The sequence below is a fragment of the Arvicanthis niloticus genome, chromosome 24, assembly GCF_011762505.2.
Source record: "Arvicanthis niloticus isolate mArvNil1 chromosome 24, mArvNil1.pat.X, whole genome shotgun sequence".
Classification (NCBI taxonomy): Eukaryota; Metazoa; Chordata; class Mammalia; order Rodentia; family Muridae; genus Arvicanthis; species Arvicanthis niloticus.
Genome location: NC_133432.1, coordinates 13,113,977 through 13,133,553, shown reverse-complemented (window position 1 = coordinate 13,133,553; position 19,577 = coordinate 13,113,977). Strand labels below are relative to the sequence as shown.

General features: G+C 49.0%; 2 protein-coding genes across 2 annotated transcripts in view; one reads left to right on the top strand and one right to left on the bottom strand.

Annotated features, from left to right (window-relative positions):
- Positions 1 to 6,076, top strand: part of Rad9b (RAD9 checkpoint clamp component B) — a 30,870-nt gene extending 24,794 nt beyond the window's left edge. Inside the window, exon 11 of the mRNA XM_076922760.1 lies at positions 5,593 to 6,076. Within this exon, the coding sequence (XP_076778875.1) occupies positions 5,593 to 5,703 (111 nt within the window). The 3' untranslated portion in view covers positions 5,704 to 6,076. The remainder of the gene's footprint in view (positions 1 to 5,592) is intronic.
- Positions 6,077 to 7,374: 1,298 nt separating this feature from the next.
- Positions 7,375 to 19,577, bottom strand: part of Pptc7 (protein phosphatase targeting COQ7) — a 40,222-nt gene continuing 28,019 nt past the window's right edge. Inside the window, exons 3-6 of the mRNA XM_076922761.1 lie at positions 16,961 to 17,159; positions 13,832 to 13,955; positions 11,953 to 12,082; positions 7,375 to 10,929 (exon numbers count right to left, since the gene is read on the bottom strand). Of these exons, the coding sequence (XP_076778876.1) occupies positions 10,871 to 10,929; positions 11,953 to 12,082; positions 13,832 to 13,955; positions 16,961 to 17,159 (512 nt within the window). The 3' untranslated portion in view covers positions 7,375 to 10,870. The remainder of the gene's footprint in view (positions 10,930 to 11,952; positions 12,083 to 13,831; positions 13,956 to 16,960; positions 17,160 to 19,577) is intronic.

The window sequence follows — 19,577 nt, the reverse complement described above, 5'->3', positions numbered from 1 at the left end:
TATTCTTGATGCTCTTGCAAAGAACCAGAATTTGCTTCCAAGTACTCAAGTTGGGCAGCTCACAATTGTCTGAAACTCCAGCTCCAGGGGCTCCTACACTGTCTTCTAGCCCTTGCAGGTGCCTGCACACACATCTTTCAAATTTTTAGAAAAAAGAATCAGCAACTTTAGAGTTACATTGTGGGTGTTCATGCCCATGCTGGGGCCTGGGACCATCTTTAGAGTTACACTGTGGGCATGCATGCCCATGCTGGGGCCTGGGACCATCTTTAGAGTTACATTGTGGGCATGCATGCCCATGCTGGGACCTGGGACCATCTTTACTTTTTGAGACAAAGTCTCAATGAACCTGAAATTTATTCCTTCAGTTAGGTTGGCTGACCAATGAGCTCCAGGGATTGGCCTGTCCCCACCCCCAGCCCTGGGGTAACAGACATTGCCAGACTTTTACTCCAGTGCTGGGATCCAGATTCAGGTTCTCATGCTTGTGCACCAAGCGCTTCGTCCGTTTATGATTTTTTTCTTGAGCAAATGAGCAGCTGGATGCTTTCTCCCATGCACGCTGCTTTCCAGCCGCCCGCCCGCACCACGTGATGGAGAGCAGTGCTTTCCACACAGCAGCCGGGCTGTCCTCCCATGAGTTAACCACTCTCCGTGACTATTTGTATTCCTGCAGTTTCTGCAATTACAAAAGTGCCACAAGCACTCAGGAGGCAGAGGCGAGAGGATCTCTGAGCTCAAGGCCAGTCTGGTCTGTAGAGCGAGTTCTCGGCCAACACAAGTGTTTTGTAAAATCTCGTCTTAAAACTATTAAAAGCTCGGTGATGCATGCATCTCCTACAATTAGAAGTGTGCCCTTAGGGTAAATCCCTCCTAAAAGTGTGAGAACTGGACCAAGTGTGTGCAGATATCCTTTGAGGTCCTACCTGTGTGAGCCTGCTGCAGCAGTGAAGGGAGCGACTAGTCTCCTCAAGTCTGCAAACAGCTTGTAATGCCACACTTGCAAAAAACAAAACAAAACAAAATAAAAAACAACAACAACAACAAAAAAAAACACTGCCAAATTTATAGTTCAGAAGTTTTGTTTTCTTTTAAAATATTTTTATTTTATGTATATGTGTTTGCCCGCATATGTATTATGGCACATGTGTACCTGGTGCACACAAAGGTCAAGAGTTACTGATGGTTGTAAGCCCCTAGGTGGGTGCTGGGAACCGAACCTGGATCCTCTGCGAGAGCCGCTCTTGCTCTAAACTAGAGTCATCTCTCTAGTTCCAATTGTTTACTTTTGAGGCAGGGTCTTTCTACATAGCCTTGGCTATTCTGGAACTCACTGTGTAGTCCAGGCTGGCCTCAAACTCACAGATCCACCTGCACCTTAGTTTTGGGATTAAAAATATTTTTGTTTTTATGTGTGTATGTCTGCCACATGTGTGTAGCACCCAGAAACCAGAAGAGGAGTCAGATTCCCTAGAACTGGAGTAACAGGCATTTGTGAGCCATCCATCTTGGGTGATGGCAACTGAACTCAGGTTGTGAGAGCTTGTAACTGCTGAAGCATGTCTCTACTCTTTCCTTAACATGGTTTTAATTTGCATTTCTCTGATTGTGAGTGAAGTGGAATATCTTCTTGGAAGCAAACTTGGGTCTTATGGAAGGAAACGCAGCACACTTACGCGGTGCAGTCTACAGCCCTGGCCCTTTTGCATGTGCTCACTGGGTACAAAGGCGTCTTAGCCACTCTGTGTGATGTTTGATGTACCCAACTACATATCTTATATTGGATTTTTGTTGGTGTTGTTGTTGGGTTTTTGGCCTTTTTCCTTTACATGGTAAAATTTTTAAAACTGCAAATGCTAATTAGGAAGCTTTTCCTATTCCGGTTAAGAAATGCACCCCTTTCCTCTCATGTTTACTCGCTGTGCCATCTGGAGTCTCTCTTCATGCATGCTGTAAATTATGGGTCTAACTTTGTCTTTGCAGCTACCCCAGAAGCCTTTAAAATTATAGTCTGCCTCTGCCCAGGGCTCTGGTGTCGCCTTGGCTGTTATAAACTTGGTATACTTGTGCCAGCCTCTGGACCTGCTGTGGTTGACCCTTTAGTGTCTTCCTTATTCTCTGCCACTTCATCAATGGCTTTTAGTTTGGTGGGATAGTGGCTTTTTGCAGACTTACCTTTCTCTACTGTGCACACTGACTTGTTACTAAACTTGGTATCTGAATTACTTTATACTTTTTTACTGAATTACTTTATACTTCCCTTAACTTATGCAAAGCATTGTTATTCTGTCCTGCTTTCCACCTGTAACCAGACAATGTTTCTCTCTTTAAGCCCACTTGTGTCTTTCAAGACTGTTTTAGAATTCAGACTTTAAAAAAAATAGTTTTTAAGACAGGATCTCATATTGCCCAGGTTTATCTCAAATTCCCTTTGCAGTTGAAGATGGCCCCTCAGCCTCTGTCTCCCAAGGGCTGGAATGCACTACCACACCCCACTTTTCCCTGTGGGAGGTGGTGCAGTGAAGACAGGGTCTCACTATGTAGCCCAGATGGAAACCCTCAGTCCCTCATGCCTTAGCCTTCTGAATGCTAGGATTAAAGTGGGCAGCACTACACCTAGCTTCTTCATCGAGGTCTGAGTATCTACTCTTCAGTGTATTCCTGGCTGGGGACGGGGTACATGCTATGAATTCTAGCACTTGTGATGGGGAGGCCAGATCATGAGCTCCAGGCCAACCAGCCAACTTTAGAGATTCTGTCTCTAAAAACTAAAGGGGGTCTGGGGCTGGGGTTGTATCTTAGTCAATAGGCAGCTTGCCTAGGATGTCCAGGGTTCTGGCTTGAATCTCCAGCATTTTATGAGCCAGGTATGATGGTGCACATAGTGAGTCTGAGCCCAGCGTGGGCTCCGTCTGCTGCCTGCTGTAGATGGCTTTCTCTATCATTCTGTGTACAGATAGTCTGTATATTGATTTTATGTCCATCTGCTGAATTGTCCTCCCCCCTCTCTCCCTCTCTCCCTCTCTCCCTCCCTCCCTCCCACCCTCCCTCCTTCTCTGACAGGGTTTCTCTTTGTAGCCTTGGCTGTCGGGTTGTCTTGGAATTTGCTCTGTAGACCAGGCTGGCCTGCAACTCAGAGATCCACCTGCCTCTGCCTCCAGAGTGCTGGGACTGAAGTGTGTACCACCACTGCCCAGCTGCTGAATTGTCTTCTTGATCTTGTTAGGTTCTCCCAGCCTAGTGATCCCCAGGTAGAGATGGCCTTATTTCTTCCTCACTGCCAGTAACTGAGTTCTCACATCCACTGATCCTAAGTTACAGCCAGAGGCCAGCATCCTGCTTCATCCCTGTCTTAGCAAGAAGGTGCGGTGACATACTGCTTTCTTAGTGTGCGTGCCTGTTGAGTATTGCACCCATGGAGGCCAGAGGCACTGGGTACCAGTAGCCAGTTACATAGGCAGTTGTGAACCCCCCAGCAGAGGCCCTAGGAACTGAATTCAGGTCCTATGAAAGAACAGCAAACACTTAATAGTTAAGCCATCTCTACAGCTTCTTGTGTTGTTTTGTTCTTGCTCTGTGCCTCACAGATCCCAGTGTGATGCAGGGCCAGCATCTACCTTCCTGTGCTTTGTGGTGCTGGGGACAGAGCCCAGGTCTCTGGCACATCAGCAGATGCTCTACCATTGAGCTCCAGCCCAGCCTTCTTTCCTCTGTGTTTGTGTATCGTTCCGGCTTTGGCACAGGAAGGGCTGTTAGGCAGCCTCAGATTTTAAGCCCAGGTAGACAGCAGGGACAAGGGCAGCTGGCAAACAGCACTCACTCCAACGCAAAGCCAGGCAATGCTCAAACACCAAAATATTTTAGCCTGAATTCTGTAGCTTCAGAGGATGCCGTGAAAATTCATTACTGACAGCTACTACTCAGGGCCAGACCTGGACAGAAGAGGCTGCACAGTCATCTCTAGCCTCAAGACCAGACTCCTGAAGATGCAAGGAACTGCTTCTAGCTGAGCTCAAGGCAGCTGCTGCCCTTGTAACAGGCGACCACAGATTTCACTGCAGAACAGCACAAACGTGCTCTGCAGTTGCAGAGGTCAGAGTGTGAAGTAGCTCTCTCAGGGGTAGATATCAGAGTGCCACTTGGCCTGTGCCTTTCAGTTGACTGCCGTGGCCAGAGTCTGGCACCTTCCTGCATTCTTAGGTTCATGAGTCACCTTCTTCTATCTCCCAAGCCAGGCAGTCAAGTTTGTACCCTACCTGACTGGTAACATGAGCTTTGCAACTTGATCCCATCACTACCTACCTGTGTCACGGGTTCTAGGGCTCAGTCCCTGTCCCATCACTACCTATGTGACGGGTTCTAGGGCTCAGTCCCTGTCCCATCACTACCTATGTGACAGGTTCTAGGGCTCAGTCCCTGTCCCACCACTACCTATGCGACAGGTTCTAGGGCTCAGTCCCTGTCCCATCACTACCTATGTGACGGGTTCTAGGGCTCAGTCCCTGTCCCACCACTACCTACCTATGTGACAGGTTCTAGGGCTCAGTCCCTGTCCCACCACTACCTACCTATGTGACAGGTTCTAGGGCTCAGTCCCTGTCCCACCACTACCTACCTATGTGACAGGTTCTAGGGCTCAGTCCCTGCCCCATCACTACCTGTGTGACAGGTTCTAGGGCTCAGTCCCTGTCCCACCACTATCTACCTATGTGACAGGTTCTAGGGCTCAGTCCCTGTCCCATCACTACCTGTGTGACAGGTTCTAGGGCTCAGTCCCTGTCCCACCACTACCTACCTGTGTGACAGGTTCTAGGGCTCAGTCCCTGTCCCATCACTATCTACCTATGTGACAGGTTCTAGGGCTCAGTCCCTGTCCCATCACTACCTGTGTGACAGGTTCTAGGGCTCAGTCCCTGTCCCACCACTACCTATGTGATGGGTTCTAGGGCTCAGTCCCCAGTGGTGGCCATTGTCCTGGTCACCGCTGCTAATCTGGGGTTAACTGCAGTGAGGGATCAGAAGCTGCAGAAGATATCTCTCCAGTCTACATCATGTCTTCTGCTACAGGAGACTGCTTCAGGCACTGGGCTCATTCTTTGGGAGGTCAAAAGCTTAAGACAGGGTGGGGAAGAGGGTGAGAAGAGTCACTTCTCTGTGACTGGAGAGGCAGCAGCCGAAGAGGGCAGAGGATGAGACATCTAAGCATCAGCAACACTGAGGGTCCCCTTCAACAGCGGCTTGAGGTTAGGGAGTCGTCAGCTTCAGCCTCTGAGGGCAGACATGGTACTGGGAAGAGAGCCAGCTATTGATTTCCTTTACTGGAGACCCTTTGCCTCTCTCAGTACTGGCAGACATTTCTGTAGCTCCAGGAGCAGTCACAGTACACTACCATTCACAAAGAGCCTGTCTTGGGATGGTGACGGCAGAGGAGGCTCTGGCCCTAGATGTGTTGAGCAGGTGATGGTGTCCTCAATTCATCACCATCAAAGACAGTGGCAACACATGGCCACATTCTTAAAAGCACCAGTTGGAGCCTTCCCTGTGCAGGCTTTGTCTTCCAAATAAACTACAATCTTTTGCTTTCCTTTCTAGTTTTCCTGCATGTTCTTTGGAGCTGTATCTTGTGAACAGCAAGAGCATGCCGGCCACCCCTTGGACAGCCTGGCAATAGCAAGTGACAGTGAAGAGGACATGCGTGGATGAGCGTCCATGCCATTGCTCAGTGACAGCCGCACTGAGTGCTTGGCTCTCTGAAGGCCAAGTGGAAACAGAGCAGACTGTCCCAGGATCCCCCGGAGACACTGTCTGCTCTTGCCAGTATCGCTGTGCACTAAAATCCACGTGCCACTTGAAGGACAGAGCTGGCAGCACAGGAATGAGCCATCAGGGCTTAGATGTCACTGTTGCAGCCTTGACATGTCCTGTGCTGGTCTCTAAGGCAGACTTTCCTCAGCATCGGGGTGAGGTGGAGTTTCTGTACCTGACTGCAGACAGCAGGCATTCCAACTTATGTGATGATGACCTGACAGGTTTTGTTCATTGTTTTTTTTTTTTTCAGAGTAAAGAAAAGGTTGTGAATAAAAAAAACCAAAAACCATAGTTAACTTTTCATTTTGTGGTCATTTTATATATTACACAATTTTATCTCCCAGCCCTCAGCTGCTCTAGGTCCTGTATGCTATGCAGTGGGATGCAGAAAGCATGCAGTGGAGTCAGTGTGAATCATTGGCACACACAGTGGCCCCTGAGCTCAGCCTGGAGTGGAACAAGGTAAGGGGAGACAAACACCCTGCCCACTGCTCCTTAGGTCTGGCAGCTTATGTGCACAGATTACAAACCTGGCACAAAACACACTTATGTAACGTACTATGGTGTAGGACTCTCTCCCCAAACCTGTGTAGTTGACTGCAAGCAACAAAAGGAACCTTCAGGAATGTCTTATTACTAGGTCCTTGGAAAAGCATCAAACCAGAACTGTCAACCAGCAGGCCACTGTACTTAGACTCAGTGCTGCCTACGTGGATTAGCATGCTTCAAAAGTGTAAGCACAGTTCTAGCTGAAACCAGAGTTGACTGGGTTCTTGTAGCTCAGCAATGAGTCACAGCTGCCCACAAGTAACCTAATAAAAACCCAACTTCATCCCAAAATGTTCCTCTGTGAATGAAAATGGGCTTTCAAGAAGCTTTTTGTGGAAACTGGCAATGCCCACCTATTTCAAGCCTTGTCCTCTGTTGTAGGCTGAAGATTTATGACTCTCATGTTTACACTGATAACTGGATTTCAGATCTTCCTACCCGGCACAGAAGGCTGCAGAGCAGCTTTGTAGGTCTCCCTGCTGAGGACAAGCCTGGGCTCACACACCCATGCAGCTTCCCAAGCAAGCACCTCGGTCAGCAGCATCCTGGTTCCAGCACTAGTCTGCACAGACAGTGACACTGTAACACTAGACACACTCAGGGCTTTGAACTTCCAGTGGAGCACAAGGGACGTGTGTGTGTGTGTGTGTTGCCAGGATGGAATCCAGGGCCTTGCACTTGCTAGGTCAGTGCTCTGCTACTGAGCTCCCCCTCACAGTAGCGTTTTTCGTAGCTTCTTCACTCAGTACTGTCTGGAAGGCACAATACCCCCACTGCAAAAACCTCTATTTTACACTCAATTGTCAGTCCATTTTGGTGACTTTCTGAGGGAGATAAGTAGCTGTTGATAGTTAGCCACGCTGGTTCAGGCTCAAATGGTAAAGCACACAAGACACAGCTCTGAAGTGCTGGCTCACTGTCAGGAAGACCAAGAAGCGTGGGGTTGAGGATGTGACAGAGACAATGCTGAGTGTTGGTGTCTTAGTTCCTGACCATTCAAACCAAAGGAGTGGCACATAGTATAAATACTGTATTTATTAAATATGTTTACAGTTTATTTAAATGTATTTACACAACTATTCCTGCATAAGTTATATTTCAGACGTCGATTCAGGGCATTGCCTCTGGTGGGACAACAGTGATAGTCTTACAGAAAACACAGCTCACTAGCACACACAGACTCAGGTTTGCTTCATCATGTGCTCACCGTCGCCACAAACTGCCTGCTCACAGTTACGTGCTGACGTGGATACTGCTTTATTGAGAAGTTCAATGTTGTGATGGATTTACGTTTTTGAAAGTAGAATCCAAATGTCTTCTGTTTCATATTTTGTTTTATAAGCAGATTTTTTTTTTTTTGCTATCGCAAATTTTTAAAATGTAAAAATGTGACAGTCTCCAGGAAAGTGAGTGTTACAACTTTGCCAAAGAGAGCTGCTGTATGGAGCCATGAACTTACTCAAAAGTACAACACACGCAGCTTTAGCCAATCCCGCCGGCTGCCGCCCTGGGACGTTTCCATCTGCTGGCTGCTCTATCCAGAACAAGGGCAGCGGCAGAGGGTACTCTCCTGCCTCGGAAAGCTCACACCCAGTCTCTACTCCAGACACACACCTGGAATGGATTCTTTGTGAGTTAGTAGTCTACTGACCAAGCCAAGCACGCACGTGACTCAGGATACTCAGGGTAGGTAACTCGTTTTTCCCCTCAGTTCTTTCTGTCTGTAAGAGTCTAGGGACTCTAGCTACTTCATCTCCACTTGATAATTTTATATTTTTTGTGCGCAGGCAGCTTAAGTTCATAGGAAGAAATAAGGTTCTGATATGTTTAGAGTGCACATTTTTAAAACAGAACAAAATAAAAATTTCAAGCATGTGATAAAAATAGTGATTTTTTTTATAATACAGTATTGCTTTATAAATATAGATGGAAAAGCTATAAACTTTACTGGTCTTTGGTGCATCCAGAGGGATAAATAATTTGCCATTGTAAATTAAAATCCAAATTTTCTCTTTTGTTATAAAAGTTCACTCTGTGAGACAAATAAGAGTGCTTACATTGCTTGATTTAAAATACAATGCACGCGCACACCAGGTTCCGGATCAGACTGGCGGGGTGTGTGACAGAGCCCTGGCCTCAGTGAGTGTGAGCAGCGCTCGCTCTGCCTGACCTCTGACAGTTATAAAATTAAGTGTGTAACAAAAAGGACAGGGAGAAGCAAATGGAATATGTGACGTCACTAGTGCACGCGCCAGGCCCGGAGTAATTTTCACTGAATCCTGACGCTGCCCTATGGTTGTCAGTAGACTGGCACGGCAGCCATGCTGCCTGTCCGTTTCCAACAATCACTGCTCTCAGAAAAGTGAGTTGACTAAAAGTAAGTTGTATAAAACACACCAATCCACTTTTACAAACATTGGCTGATAGGAGGCTAAATGAGAGCAGAAACAAGCCAGTGACTTGACCAGCTCTGCTCTTAGCAGGAATTAAATGTCGGCATTGGAAAATTAATGCAAAATATATCCAGATTGTAAGGCTACAACACCTCTGACCAAAAACTAATTACAGACCACACAGAAGAGCTCAAGTACTCAGTCCTGGAGTCACACACCCCATCTGGATGCAACCGTACTGTTTTAACACAGACACTGCAAAGAGTTTGTGCAAAATAAATACCCACCACGTGCCCTTCACGGCCCGGATCAGCAGAGCACGGCCTCTCCTTACCCAGTCTCCCTCCATACCCAGCCCCTGTATCTCCTCACCAAAGAACTCAGTGTTGTCAGGTTAGGGTAGTTAAGGCATTCTGACATGTAATTCAAGGTGATTCAAAATAGGACTCTAACATTATGCCAATTTAGGAATAGTAGATAAATTACTGAACAGCTTACAAATGAGTGACTCATTCTTATACATGAAATGCCTGTTACAAGCATGCTGCGCTGAGAGAGCACTGACATGTACATGGTACATGGATAACAATTAAATAAAACAAGAGACAGCTACTCAAATATACAAACGCACAGACAAAACCTTTTAAAAACAAGTTGAGGTAACCTCAAACACAAGTTCAATGCAATACCAGGGAGCCAGTGTCTCCTGCAGAGGAAGGGCTGTGCAGCTGCTCACACCATCTCCACACCAGCATCGTCTGACTTGCACAGAAAACACGGCTTTAACTTAAGGGTTTCTAAGTATATATGGTTCTTCTACCACCAAGTTAATGAAGAAAAAGAACGGACCCCCCCCCCAAAAAAAAATATATATCTTTACAGCAGTCAATTGTACATAAACCTTAAAAATAAGTTTGCGTTCGCAGGTAATGGGGAAGTCTGAGAAGGAACGTTACCTACTGCAAATGGCTATTGGAACTGTAAACATTAAGCTGGACTCAGGGCCCCACACTCAGCTGTGGTCACTGTGAATGTTATGTCACCACTAGCTTTCCTGTGGGCTCAGGGAGATGCAGCCACCACTCCATCACCTTGAGGACACAACGCAGGTAGGGCATGCTCTTAGGGTGGGAGGCTCCTGAGAGAAGGAGCAAGGCTGCCCACAGCCAACCCCTTTCCAAGCTGCAGCTGCATACTCTAGCCCAGGAAGGCTCCTGGCATCCTTACAGGCAGCACGGATGACTCCAGCTACAGCATTTGATGCCCAGGCTTTGAGGAGTCTGAAATTTTGCGTAGTATTTCCATTACTGGATTTTGGTAAGGAGTCTCCTTCCCTTGATCCTCTCCTGTGGGCCAGGCCTCTAGCCTGTGACCTGGACAAATCAACAGACTGCCACAGCTGCAGTCACAGGGGCACAATTAAGCATCTTTTAAAAAGCACAAAGTATCTGCATCCATAGAACAAAAAATTTTCTTCCAATTTTTAACCAAAACCATACACTGCTGGGGCTGAGACGTCATAAGCCAGCACAGGATTAGAGCTGCTGGGGCTGAGACGTCATAAGCCAGCACAGGATTAGAGCTGCTGGGGCTGTGACATCATTAGCCAGCACAGGGTTAGAGCAGGACTGTGGGCTCCTGGGAAACAGGAGTTTGTACAGAAAACACAGAGCCACACCAGTCCTAGCAGAGACTGCCCTTGAGGGACACGGGACTTCCCCTGGGATGATCCATGTGTTTTCTGGTAGAGGTGTCACTATCCACTGTTTGTTGAATGTTAACATCCCTCTAACACACTGAAAGTTTGAGTTCACTTTACCAACATTACTTATTTTTAAAACTTCAACCGCTTTTGAAAAGTAAAAGGCTTTGAAAACGATGTCCAGGAGAAGGGAGAGGTCACCTCACTTCTCTCAGTGGGTCGCCAGCAGGTCTGGGCTAGCGGATGACAGTAGTGGTTCTCAACAAGGATCTTGATGGGTCTCAAACATGGGCCAGAGCATCCATCATTGGCCACTGAGATCAGTGGCAAAGAAACGTGGTCCTGCCAGCAGGATCAGCACACGTGGCAGGGAAAGTCGGGGGGACAAGGGAAAGGCAGGCGTCACCAGCGTAGCCAATCAGTCCGTGTACTCAGCCACTATTGAGAGGAGGACGGTGATGTCGTCTGGTTTTCCACCTAAAACACGGAGGAAACTTATCAGTGTGTTTACAGGGAAAGTCAAAGATGTGCTCACATAAGCACTGGGGACAAGTGCTGTCTGTGGGTTTGGTCTGCCAGTGCAGCAGACTAGAGAGTCAAAGCTGCAAGCTCCAGTTTTGGGAGGATCAGGAGTTCAAGGTCATTCTCAGTGACAGAGAGTTCAAACTCGACCTAAGTTACACGAGGCCATCGCCCAAAGCTAATGTAAACAGGGCATAGTCACAAAGCACCAAGGCCAGGGCATGGTGGTACAACCTATAATCTCTGTACTTGGTGGGCTGAGGCAGGAGGATCACCACATACTTGAGGCCAGCTTGAGTTATCTACAACCTTGTTTCGGAGACACACAAACAACACAGTGATTTAACTGAAGCTTGAACCCACCCTGATGCTGTCCCACACGGTGGCTGTAGTCGGCCCACAGCATCACATGAGTGCAGTGAGAGTTGGCAGGACGGCTCCAGCCCAGTGCTCACATACTGCACTGTCCTAATTTGGACAAACATGTCCAGTGTTTGGAAACTCGGAATAGCCTGTATTCTAATCTGCCAAGTAGCTATGGCATGTGCTCTTCTCTAACATCTCCTCAGCCCAGATGTGCTCCACGTGTCTTAATATTACACTAGAAAAAGCTGGCAGCTCCACACAGCTCTGGTACCAGTGTCATCCAGCTAGGACTGGCCTAATTCCCTGGTCACATCATGAAGTGGATAAAAGACACGACAATCAAGGGCAGTGTCACACAGCTTCCTGCTGCAGACTGCTGCGGCAGTTTGGAGCCAGCCACTCGGGAGGCGGACTCTAAGCAGCTGGGACTGTGGCTGGGGGAGGCTGGGCAGAGGTGGAGTAAAGGGCTTCAGGTTCCACCGCTCTCTCATCCAGTCAAGGTCGGTCCTGAAGGGCGCCTCAGAGGAAAATGAACCGCCACCCTCCCGACCTTGCTGAGAGGACACACACACATTCTTACCCAGAGCTCAGAACCTTCCAGAGAATGCTTACCTCTCACATTTAATCCATTGTCACATGCAAACTGTGCAAAAGGTGACATATAATTTGGGTCATAGGCCAGCTCGTGTGCTTGCTCAGCGATGCTTCTCGCAGTCCGCTGGATACTCTCGTAATTTGAATTCTAAAATGAAGGACGGAGTTATTTTGACCATGGCGCTTCAGGTGAGTTCTGCGTGACAATACTTCGTGCAGACAGCGCGGTGGGGCAGAGTGCTCGCCTGAACATTTCCCCAGCACTTAAGTTTACTCCAGTTAGAGAAGACATGGAGACAGGGCCACAGGGGACGAGCCCGTCAGATCAGGGGCCAGCTTGAGAAAGCCTTTGGTTGAAATGGCTCCACATTTTTTATTAAGATTTGCATTTTTGGTTTTCCACTTGAAAAAGTTAAGGTATTCTTGCTAACGGGACGGTCTGAAAGGGGGGTTCAGGCATTTGGGAATGCACCGAACTAGCCATACTTGCCTTTTTCAGCCTATGCTGAGACCGGCTTGCAGACTTCGTGCCACAGACACTCTTGCTGTGCTCTTTGGCCATGCCCTGGCCTAGCTGCTTCACTTCCTCATCTATAAAATGGGCGCAGGAGGACAAGCCTCCCCTCAGCCCTGACTTCAAAGGTTCTAAATCTTTCAGTCTAAATGTCAACCAGCAGAGGGTTAGGGCAGCTGGAGACATGGCTCCAGAGAGTACTAGTACTGGGTGTTCTTGCAGAGCTCGGGCCCAGGCTTAGTTCCTAGTGTCCACATGGCCGTTCACATCAGTCCCAGGGGATCTAATACTCTCTTCCTGACTCCACAGGCACGAGGCAAACATGCATACATGTAAGACTTAAAAAAAAAAAAACAAAGTTCGTAAAGAAAATGAAGAGCTAACAGGTAGGTCTATGCCCTCTAGGCTACCTCCTTACGGAGCCGTCCCTAGCCAATCTAACATAGCAGTGTCCTTTATTTCTAAGCCTGCTCACCTGCCAGCAGCCTATACTGTGTATCCATCTCCTGCCCAGCCACTCGCCTCTGGACTGGACGCCCAGAGGGTGGGCCTGAGTGCTTTCTGTTGCACTGTGCCCTGGTACATGCAAACACCACAGGACGTGCATGGTGTGAGGACTCCCTTCCCATGTACTTTCCGCCGCACACTGTGCCCTGGTACGTGCAAACACCACAGGACGTGCATGGTGTGAGGACTCCCTTCCCATGTGCTTTCTGCCGCACACTGCCCTGGTACGTGCAGACACCACAGGACGTGCGTGGTGTGAGGACTCCCTTCCCACGGTTTTGGTTACTCTTCTCTGCCACCTGAAGGATAAGACTTTTCCTTCTTCCCAATTTACAGACAAGGAAATACTGCTTGGTCAGTAAAAGAAACCCCCAAGCCAGAATGGTGAGGCCCTGGATAAGAGGCCAGTTTCTGCCAACCAGTACTGGGCGAAGAGAATCTGGAAAGCCCAGCTTCTGGCCCAGCCACCTTTTGTGGGAGAGGCCCAGCTCTCCCTCAGCGGCAGATCTGGTCAACACCCACACTCCTCGCTGCCTGGTCTCACTCCTGACCTCCCAGCAGCTGCAGGGTGTGTGGTAACACTAAAAGGAGAAAGGGATAAGCAAGTGCATAAAACACCAGGAAAAACCAAAACACTCTCCGACCCCTGACCACCCCATGGGGGAGGGGCTGAGCCAAGGGCTTTCCCCAAGGCCTCTCCTAACTTCCTATTTATGATTGCCTGAATATTACACCCATGAATTCCTTAAGTTCAAAAAGCAATCCTTCCCAGACCGACAAACGGACAGCATAATGGGCTCAGCAAGCGTCAGCTGTGCAGAGTGCACAGCTCCCAGGGCTTCCCAGGGCCTCCCGGCCTCCGTCCAGGTTCCTTACCTTCAGCTTTTTCAGCTCCTGAAGGATCATATAATCAGGCATGTTGTCAAAGAGCCCATCTGTTGCTGTCAGGATGATATCTCCTAACTGGACATCGAAAGACGTGCTATCAGCAGCATCGGGACTGTGTCAAGGACAGAGAGGGACAGCGAGGTGAAGGAAGCCCTCAGGTATGTGTCAGTGGTCCTACTGCCTGCATTTCACAATGTCACAGGGCTTTTCATATGGCATCAACTAAAGAAGCTAGGCTAGTGAGGGTCAGCAGACAAGGGTGAAGGCCATCAAGCCTGCTGCCTTGACTTCTCCATCCAAAGAGCCCACATGTCATGAGAAAACTGACTGCCACCCGTGTCCTGCGACCTCCACACTCCCGCTGGGGCATTAACCCCACCTCACAACACAAAGTCATACCAAAATGTCAATCCTGAGAAAACTAGCTGACAGCATCATCTATATGTTTCAAAGGCTCAAGCAAAGCTGAGTCCAGGTCGAGAGACCAATCAGGGCCTGTGGCTCAAGAGGAAGGCTCTCTCTCCTGAGGCAGGTCTAACTCCACTGTGGAAGGGAGGAGGGCTCCTGTCCAGTCGGCAGCCTCCCATCCCAGCCTCTCCCATAGGAAGGACTACTCCAGGACACCCAGAGAGGCTTTAGCACAGTCAGGGACTGTGTTCAAGTGTGCCTGACATGGAAAGCTTCAAGAAACATGGTAAATGACACACTGCAAAAACCGAGTAACCGTCTGAACTGAGGGAAAATCTTTACTATGTTAAACAGAAAAGGCAGGAGTATGCGGTAGGTGCAACTTCTGTAAAGTGGGGAGGGGAGACACACTTGGAGATTTCTAAGCATAGAGCATCACTCTGGAGAGATGCTAGCCCAGAGCCTCCCAGAGGATGTGTGGCTGCACCAGGGCAGGGGGATGATTGCTTGTCTTTTGTTTTTTGGGGGTACAACTTTTCTGTTTGTTTTGGAGAGGTCTCAACTTGTAGTTCAGGCTGGCCTTGAACTTGTAATTCTCCCACCTCGGCCTCCTAGATGCTGGTACAACTTTTAAAGACTGAGCTGGCAGGTGTTTCTTTCTGACAAAGCCTAAAGGAGACAGATCTAACAGTGAGGGACACAGTGAGGGACACGCAGGCAGGAATTCACAGCCCCATGAGGCTGCCTCTCAGTCTCTCTCTCTCCTTCACTGTTTCCCAGCCTGAAAGGGCAGGCAGAGGAGATGCCTAATCATCTGCCTGACCGTGGTTAGAAGTAACAGAAGGAAGACCTTAGACACTGACCAAGACAGGAGCCAGAGCCAAAGCACCCCAGGCTTAACAGAAACCCCACACTTGTATAATAGGTGCTGAGACAGGAAACACATGGAGAGAAAACACAAAGTAAGCCTTGTGCATGCCTGAGGATCTACACAGTGCCCCGAGCAAACTCTTGGCTCAGCTTTGCATGGCCAAGGGAAGGAGGCAGCACACATCTAAAGATAAGAGTGACAGCTAAGGACGAGCAGCAGGAAGAGAAAACCACCATCGTACTGGTGGGAACTGGGTGTCGGCATGCGAGACTCTCGCCTGCTGTCTGCTAGTGCACTGGGTTCTAGCAGTGCAGACTGATGGCCAGGCTGGCACGCGGGTTCTGTTTTATGCTGAGGTTTTTCTTTCCCCACGAGTGGCCTTTGCCATTCTGCCTGTGAGAGCCTCACTCCCATTGGACAGTCTGTGCTCTGCTAACACTCCCACCCACGAGCTTGGTGTTCTGCCAGCTGCAGCTCTGCCCATTCTGACTGAACACACTGTGCCGCTGGAAACTCTCGACCACACTGAAACACGAGCCATAGTCACATGCTGGTGAGCTGGGCTCCACGGGTGGCTACCTCCACCTCCCTTCAGGGCAGCAGACTGTGCCGCAAGCCTGCCTGTCCCAAATCTTGCTTGGGGATCTGGCAGTCAGAGGCCAAAACAGGCAGCAACCAGTGAGGAAAGGAAGCACCATGACCGGGCGGAAGCTGTCAGCCAAGGTCCTCACTCCAAATGGCTATGGCTACTGTGTATTACAGCGTGCTCAAGAACACAAGAAAGCTGGTTCCTGAGAAGGCTCAGGGATAGCACCTGCTGTGAAACCAGACACTTGAGACTGATCTGGGAACCCACATGCTAGGAGAGAAATGACTTGCACACCTGTGCCATGACATACACACTACTTCCACCAAATACACAAAATAAATATTTTAAACACACAGTAAACATCTAACCAGATGTCCTTCCAACTAAGGCAATCGGCGGACCTGAAAGCTCAAAGTACTTCCTTCTCTCAGCAGCAACATTCTAAGTTTTTTTTAACACTGGGTCTTGCTATATATAGCCCAGGCTGGCTCAAACTGGTAATCCTCCTGCCTTAGCCTCCTGAATACAGAGATTAGAGGTGCATGCTCCATGCCTACCTAGCAAGCAGATTATTTAAATGGGACAACACCAAATACCTAATTATATAATATCCTTGTTCCAGAATCAAACGTGGCAGAGGTACCTGTTTTATGTTAGTTTGGCCTTGAGGTCTGGTTCCCCAGGAGGTAATAAGTAGAAAGATGTAAGCAAAAAGAGTATTTCCTGTGAGCCTCTTAACTGAGGAAGCCGCCGCTCGGGTTGCCAGTAAGCACGTGCAGCCCTGTGGGGTCGCTGAACAAAGTGTGGCCCAAGCCTTAACCTCACTACAACCCAAGAAAAGAACAAACTGAAAACTAATTTTAAAGTGTTCCAGTTGTTTTGAAAGGTTCCTGGAAGTTTAAGAATAAACTGAGAGACATTAGCGATCATCAAGAAAAAGAGAACACCCCAGTGACCCCATGAGGGACAGTGCAGGCCTGGCCGCTTCTCGTCTGTTGGGAGCATGTGTGAGGAGGACATCTGCGTGGGAAGTGATTCTGACAGCTGAGACAGACGTCTGCCAGTGTCCTGCAGCATGAGGACAGGACTGACGGACGCCAGACTGGCCTGCGAACAACATTTCAGCTGACCGTATTTAGAGCAGCTTGACTTGGCTGTAATACGCACTTATTCTAAACCCTTTGCAGAGGCCCCACTGACTGTTCTTGTGGACGGGAGGGGGATATGGGGGCGCCTCCTGCTTGCTTACCTGTCGCTCAGGACGACGCCCTCGGCCTCAGGAGGGGCGATGGAGAGCTGGAAGGGGGTGTTGAAGTAGTGTTGCTGCTCGTCAGACCGGTGAACAACCTCGCCACCCCGGACCACCAGGAAGCCCGAGTCACCCAGGTTCGCTGTGTGCAAGCGGTGGCTACTTCTGTCCAGCACCACGATGCAGGCTGTGCTGCTACCTACAAACAACATGGGCATCCGCTCACTGTCTCCCCTGGGCTGCTGTCCATCAGCACAGGGAGCAGCAGTGACAGGAATCTTTCGTTTACACAGGTCCATCAAGCACAGGTTACACAGGTCCATCAAGCAAGCAAGGTGCACGCTCTTTCTCCTGTAGACACGAGTGCCAGGCCCCTCAGCAGGTTACTGTTACTACTTAATTGCTGGAGCAAGGTTACTGCAGCTGACACTTCTTTAGTTATGGCAGTGTGACTTCACTGAACTTACTGACAGGGACATAACCAGACTGCCCTCTACTGAAGCCAGGAAACACTTTCTGGAGACGTTGACTCTCTATGAGGTCATGGGACCAATATTCAAAAGTGGCTCAAAGATTAACCTGTTCACTATCCAGAGGCTGGTACACAGGCGGACAAGCCCCACCCTGCCGGCAGCCAGCAAGCACCCCATGCAACCGCTGCTGCACAAGGTCTACAGTCTCGCCTGGCTGACTGCAAACAAAAACTGCACCTGCCTCCACCAGAAGACCATGCAGCTCACCAGGAAACACATGGAGCAGGCCTGTGTGTGGACTGCTGGCAGCCGGTTCTCTGAGATCATTAACAAGAACCAGAAGAAGATACCACAGGGAACCTGCTCACTCTTACTCTGGGTAAATTAATCTTTCTGAGAGCCACAGAGCCCTGAAAACGTCCAGATTCTTTATCTAGCAGGACTCCCTGAGAGAAGTCATGTAAGAAGGCCATAAGAGATGCAAGGCAGACTGAAAGATAAAAACACTCGTTAGGAGCCAGAGGCCCCAAGTGAGCTACTCGCCACTGCCTGTGCCACTGGGGCAGGCCTGCAACCACATGGCAGAGGCCTTGCTAGCATGACCACAGTCCTGCACCCAGTCTCCGAAATAGCTTAGTACTGTCACACACTCAGCAGCATGGACTGAACCCCAGGGGCTGGACCACTTTGAATCTCTATGGTCCAGCTCTGTGCTCAGAGTCCTCATTCACAGAAACAGGACTAAGAGTAAATCCCTCAGAGAGAGCCGTGAGGTAAAAACCTGTTAAGTCATGGCTAACACCTAAAGTGGTTACCCAGTGCAAGCCATTAGGGGAGTGTGTTAAAAAATACACTTGGGAGGGGAAAATGGGTGAAATAAGTAGATTGAAGCTAGTCTTGGGGGACTGGAGAGACGGCTCAGCGGTTAAGAGCACTGACTGCTCTTCCAGAGGTCCTGAGTTCAATTCCCAGCAATCATATGGTGGGTGGCTCACAACCGACTCTAACTCCAGTTCTAGGGGACCCATCCAGCACCCTCTTCTGGCCTCTGTGGACATACATCCCTTCAGGCACACATATACATGCATAAGGTAACTAAGTAAGTTTACTTTTAAAAAAGTATTGACCTGAGATGTCGTTCAGCTGCTAGAGTGCTCCCTGAACACGCACCACGTCCTCAACTCATTCATCAGCATCACGCAAAGCAGATGCAGAGGCCCACAACTGTGACCCCAGTACTCAGGACACAAAGGCAGGAGACTGAGACATTCAAGGTCATCCTCAGCCACACTGAGTCTGAGGCTAGCTTAGGCTGTATGAGACCTTGTCTCTTTAAAAAAAAAAAAAAAAAAAAAAAAAGCTACAGCACACCGACTGTAGACAGTCAGTCCCAGGGCTGCCTTCCGGCTGCACACCACAAGCAGGCCTCTCAGCCTCTCTAGGCCTGAGTTTCTTCTAGCCAGCAAGGAGAGAGTCCCTATGCACCTGCCTCACGCGGTGTGCAAGCACAGCACGCTCAAAACCACAAGCCACTCCTCCGTGCAGACGCACGAGGGAAACAGAAGCGCAGTGCAGCGACTACAGTCACCACTTTCTCAGTGGGATTCTGATATTTGTTATCCTGTCCCAGTGAAAAGACATAATTTAATGAAAAGAATCAACGTAAGCATCTCCCATCATTCATGTCCAGCAATTCGGCTTCCTTATATTCTGAAGCAGACTGACTGGAAGGGACTGTGACACCCCTTGGGTGCTGTGGTAGCCAGGGGTGCTGTCAGAACCTGCTCGATGGCTTGCTGTGCAGTCAGCTTTCCTTCCTAAAGGCCTCCAGCTACTCAACGTTACAAAACGGCCACACAAAAGCTCTTCTGGGAGCTGATGAAATGAAATCTTGAGAGTGAGAAACGACACAGCTTTGGAGCTGCTCCTCAAGAAACACCCGATGACTCACTGTGAAAACCTCAAGCCACCATTTCATGCCCCTGTGGAATCAAAATGGTCCTTGTGAGTCTTGGGGTTTTCGTAGCCAGAGCAGGAACAATGAAGGAAGGCACTCATAGCCTGGCAGCTTATGCTCCTCTCTCTTCAAGTGACCCAGCACACGTGTGAAGATGAGGGTCGGATGCTCAGATGACTGGCCCGCG